At 40.6% G+C, this 12,005-nt stretch overlaps 1 protein-coding gene across 30 annotated transcripts in view; it reads right to left on the bottom strand.

The window, feature by feature from the left end:
* The window catches only part of LOC108514129 (uncharacterized mitochondrial protein AtMg00860-like), an 80,008-nt gene that overhangs the window by 64,382 nt on the left and 3,621 nt on the right, over positions 1-12,005 (bottom strand). For 11 of the 30 annotated variants that reach the window (XR_001881113.1, XR_001881114.1, XR_001881117.1 and 8 more), the window contains 4 exons: positions 5,677-5,746; positions 3,105-3,145; positions 2,581-2,630; positions 2,454-2,507 (listed from right to left, as the gene is read on the bottom strand). The exons of 4 other annotated variants lie outside the window; for them this stretch is intronic. Coding sequence is in view for 6 of the 26 variants with exons in the window: in XM_017850182.1 (XP_017705671.1) it covers positions 2,581-2,630; positions 3,105-3,143 (89 nt within the window). In the remaining 20 variants the exon portion in view is untranslated. Of the gene's footprint in view, positions 1-2,453; positions 2,508-2,580; positions 2,635-3,104; positions 3,509-3,862; positions 3,902-4,317; positions 5,198-5,676; positions 5,747-12,005 lie in introns of those variants that run through there. 15 more of the 30 variants (XR_001881122.1, XR_001881123.1, XM_017850188.1 and 12 more) reach the window with 10 other exon arrangements.

The following is a 12,005-nucleotide window of genomic DNA, read 5'->3' as shown; positions in this document are numbered from 1 at the left end:
GTCTCACTCTGTTGCCCAGGCTGGAGCGCAGTGGCGCGATCTCAGCTCACTGCAAGCTCTGCCTCCCGGGTTCACGCCATTCTCCTGCCTCAGCCTCCTGAGTAGCTGGGACTACAGGTGTCCGCCACCATGCCTGGCTAAGTTTTTGGTAGTTTTTGTAGAGATAGAGTTTCACTGTGTTAGCCAGGATGGTCTTGATCTCCTGACTTCGTGATCTGCCTGCCTCGGCCTCCCAAAGTGCTGGGATTACAGGTGTGAGCCACTGTGCCTGGCCTTTTTCTCAGTTTTGAAATTCTGTGCTTCGTGCTTCATAATTCTCAACTCTTCTTAGCTTGGCCTTCATTGGCAAGTTAAGCTAACAGCTTTGGTGTAGAAGTAACAGAGATTATATATACCAGTTTGGGGCTTAGTATGTCACCACATTAACCAAAGACAGTCAATGTATGTGGCAGAGGTAATTTGGTTCTTAGTTTTCTTTTTTTCTTTTTGAGACAGTCTCACTCTGCCACCCAGGCTGGAGTGCAGTGGCATGATCTTGGCTTACTGCATCCTCTGCCTCCACTTCAAGTGATTCTCCTGCCTGAGCCTCCCAAGTAGCCGGGATTACAGGCATGCACCACCACGCCTGGCTAATTTTTGTATTTTTGGTAGAGACAGAGTTTCACCATGTTAGCCAGGCTGGTCTCGAACTCCTGACCTCAGGTGATCTGCCCGCCTCAGCCTCCCAAAGTGCTGAGATGACAGGTGTGAGCCACCGCACCTGGCCAGGTTCTTAGGTTTCAATATCTCAGAAAGCTAATTAACGATCTTAATCTCATTTAAATCTCTTGATTTTATACACAGTAATAACAGTGAACACAGGTGAAATTCGGCTCATCTAACTCAGAAACTTCATTTTAGGACAATATTTCAAACGCCTTTCCCATCTAGGCATTTTTCAGTAGCAGACATGTGGCACACCTGACTCCCTTCGCCTCCCTCTTAGTGAAGGTTTAGGGATTAGACATGTACTCAGAGCCAGAACTCAGTGGCCTAAATCACCAGTCCTTGCACTACTACAAGCTCACCTAGAACATCAAAGATCAATTCTCCTTATGCTCATTGTGATGCTGGAAACATTACTTCTCTCCTCAGTTGCTGGTTTTCACTTAGCATCTCATTTTGAAAATCTTTGTTTCTCTGTGGCCACTATGACATTTGCTCCACTGAGCTTTCTGGCTTTAATTTTTGCCCCCTCAATCAGTTCCAAATAGCCCTACTGAAGTAGCCCCAGAAACTCACATTGTGATTCCACTCTTCAATGATTTCTCATCGAAATATTAACCAGCGTCCAACATTCCTGCATTTGTGGTCATCTTGTCAGTACATCTCACTGACCTAAATGAAGAAATTCCTATTCCTTTTACTCCAGATTATCCATATAATTCTTCTTCAAAGCTATTCTTGGGATATACTGAGAAAAGTACTTCAGTTTTGGAGTCTGCTGATCTAGGGTTTAAGTGCTGACTGCACCACTGAGCAAATTTCAGAAAGGTATTAAATTTCCTGGGCGACAGAGTAAGACTCTGTCCCTTTTGCCTTCTGTCATGATTCTGAGGCCTTTCCAGCCATGTGGAACTGTAAGTCCAATTAAACCTCTTTTTGTTCCCAAAAAAAAAGAAAAAGAAGAAAAGTAGTTTCATTTTGCCTCCTGAATTCATTTTAGACTCCTTAGTAATTTTTTTTTTGAGCTGGAGTCTCGTTCTGTCACCCAGGCTGGAGTGCAGTGGCATGATCTTGGCTCACTGCAGCCTCCGCCTCCCAGGTTCAAGCCATTCTCCTGCCTCAGCCTCAGCCTCCCGTGTACCTGGGACTATAGGCACGCACCACCATGCCCAGCTAATTTTTGTATTTTTTTTAGTAGAGATGGGGTTTTACCATGTTGGCCAGGATGGCCTTGACTTCCTGACCTCGTGATCCACCTGCCTCAACCTCCCAAAGTGCTGGAATTACAGGTGTGAGCCACTGTGCCCAGCCTAGACTCCTTAGTAATTTCTTACTAAGAATATTAATTCTATTGTATATCTTTATTTCTTTTTGAAAATATAAAGGAATCTAAAACTTAGTTACTTAAACTGTAATTTAAATTATTCACTGTTCCCTCATAATAAAGTAACATAAAATTCAGCTTACTTAAAAAACAAAACACAGAAGCAGATTCATCTTAATAGTAGTTTGTACTTTTTTTTTTTTTTGAGATGGAGTCTCGCCCTGTTGCCCATACAAGTAAATCCACCCAAACCTTCTTTTCAACATAAGAAGCTAGGCAAAACTAGTGTAATTTTGGAAGTCTATATTTAAGGAAACATGTATTATTTAAAATAAATTATAAAGGTAAAACAAATTTGTTTAAACCAAAAAATGTCAAGTGTTTACTTCTTTTTAAATTGAAATACCATGGGAGACCTACATACCATTCTGAGCTTCTCAACACCTTTTAATTCAGTCACTGACATTAAAATCTGCACCTAGAAAGAAAAAAACTATCACATCACTCATCCGCACAACCTATTAATCAGCAAATAATTATTAAATACTTACTGCATCCCAGGCACTGTTCTTGGCACTGGGGAGTCAGCAGTGAATAAAACCTGTCTTAACAGAAGTTAATGGCAAACTGTTATAGCTATAAATATACCCATATTTTAACATTTAATTGTTCATCCTGAAACACTTAGATTTTTTTAAATTAATTTTAACTACAGTCAACCTTACTAATTTCACAGATATAAATAATGTACATTTCCCTCAACCCCTCTGCCCTTACAGAAGCTTTCTCATACACACAACAAAGTCAGAACTAAATCAGACTCCCAATATGCCATTAGTTAGGTTGGGGAGGAGGCTTGGTGACTGGGAGCTGAGTTAAGGCCCATAAGCCTTTCCCAGCCCCAGCTTGCTCTTCAATGTAGCTACCTATTCAGTCTACTATTGTCTTAGTGGCTTTATCTGTTACCATGCCTTTCCTACCAACAACGAGAAGCATCTTTAAATTCTGTAAAGTTTTGTCATATCTCCAAGCTACATGGCAGTCGAGAGCCTACAGGTGATAATTATATACTTACAGATAATAGTGTAAATGTATCCATAAACACATTTTTCATCTCTGGGGACACAGAACAATGATTACATTTAAACACAGTACATAGTAAGATAAGTTAAAAATATTGAAAGTACTCTAAATAAAAGCTTGCTAATTCAAGATAACTGCAGGCAAAAGCAATCTGGAAATTTTAAATTAAAATTTCTTAAAACAAAATTTTCCAATTTACTAATTTATAAAAGAAATACAACTACATGGGCCTTAATAAAAATTTTAAATACATTCTCACACACACACTATATTCTAGAGAAGAACTATTCCATCAAAATCCTAGCTTTGAATAACTTATTATTTTAAATAATCAGTAACTAAAACCAAGCAATCTATCACACAGAGAGGGGAAAAGGTAATATTCTGAGTTATAAATTTTTTACCCTGTCTCAGAGTCTTGCTCTGTCACCCAGGCTTGAGTGTGATGGCACCGTCACAGTTCACTGCAGCCTTGAATTCCAGGGCTCAAGCCATCCTTCTGCCTCTGCCTCCTGAGGAGCTGAGACTACAGGCATGTGCCACCACACTGAGCTAATTCATTTTGGGAGGCCAAGGCAGTAGGATCACTTGAGGCCAGGAGTTCAGAGGCCAGTCTTGAAGCAAGAACTCGTCTCTACAAAAAAAAGTGTAATGNGATTATTCAAGAAAAGCATTTAGGGGCCAGGTGCAGTGGCTCATGTCTGTAATGGCAGCATTTTGGGAGGCCAAGGCAGTAGGATCACTTGAGGCCAGGAGTTCAGAGGCCAGTCTTGAAGCAAGAACTCGTCTCTACAAAAAAAAGTGTAATGAATTAGCTCAGTGTGGTGGCACATGCCTGTAGTCTCAGCTCCTCAGGAGGCAGAGGCAGAAGGATGGCTTGAGCCCTGGAATTCAAGGCTGCAGTGAACTGTGACGGTGCCATCACACTCAAGCCTGGGTGACAGAGCAAGACTCTGCGCCCCCAGCCCCCAATAAAAGAAAAACAGGAAAGGAATTTAGGTAAGAAACTTTTCTATTGCTCTTAAAAGTAATAGGACCTAGAAAGGTAGAGGATGAGGCCAGGCACAACGGCTCACACCTGTAACCCCAACACTTTGGGAGGCCGAGGCAGGCGGATCACTTGAGCCCAGGAGTTCAAGACCAGCCTTTGCAACATGGCAAAGCCCTGTCTCTGAAAAAAAAAAAAAGCAAAAATTAGTCAGATGTGGTGGCATGTACTTGTAGCCCCAGTTACTTGGGAGGCTGGAGTGGGTGGATCACTTGAGCCTAGGAGGAGGAGGGTGCAATGGCCCAAGACCGCACCATTGTACTCCAACCTGGGCAACAGAGTGAGACCTTGTCTCAAAAAAAAGAAAATGTAGAGGATGGTATGACTCATGTTTTTTCAGGGTTTTCACATATGTATCAAGGCACTAGATAACTTGACTCTAGAATTTGCTAAGAGTGCAGATATGCTGTCTTGCTGACTGAATAGCCCTATTACTCATGTGCCAAAACTGAAACTGGGATAAGCACATTTGAGAATAAGCCCTATCACCCAGACCTTTCCTTTCCTAATTTGTAGCTTCCATTTGTGTAATCAGGCCTAAAATCCTTTTTTTGAACAGATATACAGCAGAAAAGCAAACATGTAAAGCAGTACAGAATAAGAATTTAACATATAATACGGAAGAGCAGAGTTTCTTAACTCAGCACTACTGACATTTTGAACCAGATACTTCTCTGTTGGGCAGGACTGTCCTGGGCATTAGGGGATATTTAGTAGCACCCTGGTTTATATTCGTTACATATCAGTAGCTCATCCCCTATCCAACATTCATGATAACCAAAAATCTCTTCAAACATTGCCTAAAGTTTCCTGGGAAACCAAATATTTCCAGTTAAGAACCACTGCTTTAGAGAATTGTGATAAAATTCTATCATAACATAAAGATAAAATGATAGTACAAGTAGGATTATGTAGTCTACAATTTTCTGGGATTACTCACAACCTCTTAGTATTTTTCCGATTTTAAAATTCTTGCTCTCACAATTTCTAGATATGTCTAGATATCCACACTGCTGTGGTAATTTTCATATATTCCCCTAAAAAATACAACATTAAAAAACTCACAATACTCTCAAAACTTTGTGTTTCTTCTGTACCCTCTCATCATTTATCGAAATATACACTTCATTCCTCTATAAAACCCTTATTGTTAAGATTTCCCATCTCAGCATTCTGGTTAACTTAAAATGAACAGACGTCTGACCAAGAAAGCAAATTAAACTTTCATTTCTCCGTTAGAAAAAACCAAAGCCAGACTAAGTAGAGAGAGCATGTTAAGTGTTTCCATATAGTTTTTTTACTTCTAATAGTAAGTTTATCTGTGGCTTAAATGCTAAAAGACTGATTTAACCAATTTTAAGTGATCTCATATCTGCAAACAATATGAAATGTAATTAAGATGAGAAAAATAGGTATTGGGTTTCTGTAATTAAGTTGAGATTAACATGAACAAAATGCAGCTTTGCTATTTAAGACAGAAATGGATATGTTTATAAAATTATAATTTAATACTTACTATCTAATTTTTGTCCTTCTATAAAAGTTTCTAGAGCAGCAGCAGAGTTTTTTAATGGTATTCACATATCCTGCATGAACATATTTAAAACAAATTAACACACACACAAGATCTGGAAAATAGCCTTCTTTCTAAATAAAAACATCTTAGTATTTTCTATTGTTGAAAGAAAAAATTTATTTTAAGTATATGTTAGTATGCCAAGACACTTTCTAAAATACTATTAACATCTAGTACAATTTCCAGTAAAATTCAATTTTAGAACTTACTTCAGAAGGAATTTCACTTTAATTGTACATACTTGCTTATTCCAAAATATCATTATACAAAGGAATTAAAGCAGTTTCTTACTTAAAGAATAAAGTTACACTTATCAACAGAAACAAGATGGGATATAAAGCTAATAGATATAGAGCTTTCATAGCGTTAAATGTAGCCTATTCAGCTTGATTGAAGAATAGGATGTTCTCTAGTCAGTTAAATAGAGTAAATTCCAAATGATAAACAAAAAAGGAATGTGAAATCCATCAGTTTCATCTATACCTTGCAGTTATTTCAATCATCACTATTTTAAAATATATTAAGTATAGATCTCCTATCACATACGAGGTTAACAAAATAATAGAACTATAACTTTATATTTAAAGTTAAATCAGGCCGGGCGCGGTGGCTCAAGCCTGTAATCCCAGCTCTTTGGGAGGCCGAGACGGGCGGATCACGAGGTCAGAAGATCGAGACCATCCTGGCTAACATGGTGAAACCCCGTCTCTACTAAAAAATACAAAAAACTAGCCGGGTGAGGTGGCGGGCGCCTGTAGTCCCAGCTACTCGGGAGGCTGAGGCAGGAGAATGGCGTAAACCCGGGAGGCGGAGCTTGCAGTGAGCTGAGATCCGGCCACTGCACTCCAGCCCGGGCAACAGAGCGAGACTCCGCCTCAAAAAAAAAAAAAAAAAAAAAAAAAAAAAGTTAAATCATATCTGCTATAAATACATACATACACCATCAAGCTTACGTTGCCCTCTCTTATCCTCTATCAATAGCACACAACTCTAATAAAATGCAATTAAACATTCTGTTCAAAGCCAGATACAATCTAATAGATGGCTATAGCAACTGATCAAGAGTTAACATTAGAGGGATTAAAACTTTTTCACCCTGTGCAGTCACAACATGTAGGTGTGGTAGCTGGAAAAATAATTACGTAAGAGATTACACAACTAGGAAGATCAAGGACAAGTGCAGGAACACAGGAACACTTTTATTTTCTGCCAACTGCCTACAAACTCTAGGGATTTTTCCAGTTTTCTTAAATCGTAAAATTATTTCAATAGCCACATGTGTCACTGACTTTGCTTTAACCTAGTAGCATAATTCTCACAAAGCAATGAATACAGATGCCCCTCAACTCACCTGGGGTTACATTCGATCAACAGAAAGTGTGGCTCAAACTAAGAGAGCAAAGAAGCTATAAGATGCTACTTCAAGGGCCTCACTTTTTGTACCCTGCAGGCTGTTATAAGAAATTTGGGCCGGGTGCGGTGGCTGACGCCTGTAATCCCAGCACTTTGGGAGGCTGAGGCGGGCGGATCACGAGGTCAGGAGATTGAGACCATCCTGGCGAACACGGTGAAACCCCGTCTCTACTAAAATACAAAAAAATTAGCCGGGCGCGGTGGCGGGCGCCTGCAGTCCCAGCTTCTAGGGAGGCTGAGGCAGGAGAATGGCGTGAACCCGGGAGGCAGCAGAGCTTGCAGTGAGCGGAGATCGGGCCACTGCACTCCAACCTGGGCGACAGAGCGAGACTCCGTCTCAAAAAAAAAAAAGAAAGAAAGAAATTTGGACCTTAGGTGCGATGGAAAGCCATGGAAAGTTCACTGTTGGTAGGAGAGAGACATGGTCCAATTTACTCTTTTTAAATGTCATTCTGGTTGCTGTATGATGAATACATAATAACAAATCAGGACTGGAAACAGAAACTTCTTAGAAAACTTCTACATTAAGTCTAGGCTAGAAAACGATGTTAGCCACAGAGGTGATGAAGAGAAATATAATGAGCTGGAATACATTAGAACCAGCAAGACTTGCCAATGCAGGATAAGATAAACTGAAGATCAATCCAGGGTTTTGGGCTTACTTAGATCTATACCTGGCACCCAGTAAGCACTCAATGAAAAGTATTGATTTCTCTCCTTGCAGACATTTTTCTGCCTTTTCCCCAATCTCTAATTTGACCACATCTCCTTTGCCATAAAATATAAAAATGTTTGCCTCTCTAGTCTTAATCTTCTCAAAGCCACTAGTAACCGCTTATTAAATCCAACAAGCTGAAAGGTAAGTTCTTTCAGCTTACCATTCTGTTTGCTTCTTAAAAACTAATGTTTTCTGGGTTGGGCGCGGTGGTTCACACCTGTGATCCCAGCACTTTAGGAGGCCGAGATGGGTGGATCACCTGAGGTCAGAAGTTCAAGACCAGCCTGGCCAACATGGCAAAACCCCATCTCTACTAAAAACACAAAAATTAGCCAGGCATGGTGTGCGTGCCTGTAATCCCAGCTACTCAGGAGGCTGAGGCTGGAGAATCGCTTGAACCCAGGAGGCAGAGGTTGCAGTGAGCCGAGACTGTGCCACTGCATTTCAGCCTAGGCGACAAGAGCAAAACTCTGTCTCAAAAAATTAAAAATAAATAAAAATAAAAAATCTAATGTTTTCCTTGGGCTCAGTACTTAGACTTCCTTCCCTTTAGAAACATTCTTTGACTCTTTAAGTGGTGTCGGGGCTTCACATACGACTTGAATCATCCTGATGACTCAAGTCTATCTTGAGAGCCTAAACAATGCTCCCGTGCAATATGAGCATTGTTTTCTCTAGACTTCACCCGAAATGTCCCAGAGGCAATTCATAGACAAATATTCAAAATCTAAAACTATTTCCTCTCTTCAAACCTATTCCCTCATGCTGAATGCAGTCTTCTAAGTGCTATCATCCTAGGTGCCATTTAAGTGAAAAGCACCAATTCCTACTACATTCTGCCAGCCAGAAACTCAAGAGTCATCCCTTATATTCCAATCATCAAGTCCAGTGCATTTTACATAAAAAAACTCCCCTCCATGCCCTCAATCACTGCCCTACATGCAGATTTGACCTGGTCTGCACCACCATCTTCCTGCGATCCACTATCCCTTATGACTCCTCCAATTCATTATCTACTCTGCTTTTAAAGTAGGTTTTGTAATTCAGAAAATTTCATTTCTTTCCTCCAAATTCTTCACAGATCTCCATGATCATATGATAAAAATGAAAACCATCTGCTGAGATTTAATGCCTTTGATGGCCTGGCCTCTCTCCACTTGTTTAGCCGTTATCTCCTGGCACTTGCCTCCTCATATTTTATGTTCTAATACTACTGAACAACTTGTATTACTCCCAAAACAGAACAGTTATGTAGTCTTTGCCATGTGCCCAGCACTGTACTAAGCATACAATACAGGGTACCTCACTTATCCTCATAATAACCCTTTCAAGTAAGTCCTATTTGTTCCCATTTGACAGATGAGAAATCTGCTCTGGAGTGATGACAGGAACCTTACCAAAGTTACACAGTTATCATGAAACCAGAATTCTGACCCAAGAGTCTCTGACTCCAGAGCCTGGACTCTTAACCGCCACACACACTTGGCCTTGAACGATTCTCAAAATTCACATGTTTTCCCTCCCTACTGAATTTTGCAGCCTCCTCTGTAAAGTTTTTAACTCCCTCAGTCAGATTCTATTCTGCTATGCTGTTTTATACATAACACCATTACAGTAGTTACCTTATATTTTAATGATCTGTTGACTTGTCTTTCCACTAGACTGAAAACTCACTTATTGAAGTTTTTTCATCCTGAGAGTCCTGATTTCCAGTACAACATTCACCACTTAATGTTCATTCTTTGTTGAACGAATGAAAAATGTGAAACAGCATATGTGATAAGAACATCCCCCCCTTTATTCCTAATTGGATGACCTTACATAAAATATACACATTTTAACTCATATGATACCAAGTGACCTGAATCCCAAATGGCTGTTAAAGCAGCCCTTGGGAAAATCCAGGAGAAATACCCTCACATTCATCATCAAGATTTCAGCCCTACTTATCATTACCAATTATTTAATAATTTACATTGATCTGTTCATCTTTGTGAGGTCATCTCACAGTTTAAAAAGAACATTTCTTCTTAACACAGCTGGTTCTTATGATGATCATCCTCCCCACACCCAAGGTTTCTGATTAGGGGTCTGTGGTGGGTCCTGAGAATTTGCATTTCTAGGGCCAGGCACAGTGGCTCACGCCTGTAATCCCAGCACTTTGGGAGGCTGAGGGTAGTGGATCATTTGAGGCTAAGAGTTTGAGACCAGCCTGGCCAACATAGTGAAACCCCATCTCTACTAAATCTACAAAAATCAGCTGGGTGTGGTTACACATGCCTGTAATCCCAGCTAATTGGGAGGCAGACGCAGGAGAATTGCTTGAACCTGGGAGGCGGAGGTTGCAGTGAGCTGAGATTGCGCCACTGTATTCCAGCCTGGGCGACAGAGCAAGACTCTGTCTCAAATAAATAAATAAATAATTTGCATTTCTAATATGTTGATGCTGCAGCTCATCTGGAGTCCACACCTTTGAGGACCACTGTTCTATAGCACTAGACTAAAATTTAGGAAACCTGTGTCCTGAGGTCCCCCTTCTGCCTGTAACTGGTGTGTCTCTATGACAGATCATTTGGATTTACTTGGGTCTCAGTTTTCTTTTTAAGAAATGGGGTCTCTTTATGTTGCCTAGGCTGGTCTTGAACTCCTGATCTCAAACTCCTAGTCTCATGTGATCCTCCCACCTCAGCCTCCCAAAGTGATAAGATTACAGGCGTGAGCCACCACACTCAGCCAGGTCTGCTTTCTTATGTACACTGTGAAAAGGAAGAGTAAGAAGTACTGGACTACATGAGTCATAAGGATCTTTTTTTAAAAAACGAAATCTCACTCTCTCACCCAGGCTGGGAGTGCAATGGTGTGATCTCGGCTCACTGCAACCTCTGCCTCCCAGGTTCAAGCAATTCTCCTGCCTCAGCCTCCCAAGTAGCTGGGATTTCAGGCACCTGCCACCACGGCCCAGCTAATTTTTTGTATTTTTAATAGAGACGGGGTTTCACTATGTTGGCCAGGCTGGTCTCAAACTTCTGACCTCAGGTGATCCACCCGCCTCAGCCTCCCAAAGTGCTGGGATTACAGGCGTGAGCCACCACACCTGGCCCATAAGGATTTTAAAGGAGAATTTGCACTTCTGATGACTTGCCAGGTGATCCTGATACTGCTGGTCCAAGAGCCACACATTAAAAACCAAGGTACCAGTGCTATCCACATGACTATTCTATGCAATTCTACTCCTAGGTATATATAATCAAAAGAAAGAAATGCATGTGTTCACCAGAATACACACAAGAGTACTCACAGAAGCTTTATTTATGCTAGCTAATAACTAGAAATAAACCAGATGTCCAATCAGAATAAATTGTGCTATAGTTACATTTATACAACATATATTTATACAATTATACAATGGAATACTACACAGCAATGCAAAAGAACTACTGCTTCACACAATATGGATGTATACTCATGTAATGACTAAAGCAAAAACAGACTACCTACATTGAATAAAGCACCTACTATATGATTCTGTTTATGAGTCAATATCAAGCAAAATGAACTGATGGTGATGGAGGTGAAAACAGGAGTCAGCAGGACAGTAAGAAGAATTGCTGGCTGGGAAGGAGCATGAAGGAACTTTATGAATGGAGACGCTCTATATCTTGATCTGGGTGGTGCACACATAGGTAAAAACCCATCAAACTGTAGACTTAAAATTTGTGTTATTTACATGTATCATATATGCCTCAATAAAAAATTTGAGGCCGGGTGCAGTCACACCTGTAATCCCAGCACTTTGGGAGGCTGAGGCAGGCGGATCACCTGAGATCAAGAGTTTGAGACCAGCCTGGCCAACATGGCCAAACTCCATCTCTACTAAAAAGTACAAAAATTAGCCAGGTGTGGTGGTGTGCACCTGTAATCCCAGCTACTTGGGAGGCTGAGGCAGGAGAAGCACTTGAACCTGGGAGGTGGAGGTTGCAGTGAGCCGAGATTGTGCCATTGTACTCCAGCCTGGGCAACAGAGTGAGACCCTGTCTCAAAAATAATAATAATAATAAGTAAAATAAGATGGAAAGTGACAACGAAGTTCATTATATTAATATTCTTTAAAAGTAACTTTTTTTTTTTTTTTTTTTTT

This window comes from Rhinopithecus bieti, unplaced genomic scaffold (assembly GCF_001698545.2).
Source record: "Rhinopithecus bieti isolate Rb0 unplaced genomic scaffold, ASM169854v2 scaffold_32955, whole genome shotgun sequence".
In the NCBI taxonomy this organism is placed as follows: Eukaryota; Metazoa; Chordata; class Mammalia; order Primates; family Cercopithecidae; genus Rhinopithecus; species Rhinopithecus bieti.
The sequence above is the reverse complement of the archived record's forward strand: the minus strand, read 5'-3'. Positions and strand labels throughout refer to the sequence as shown.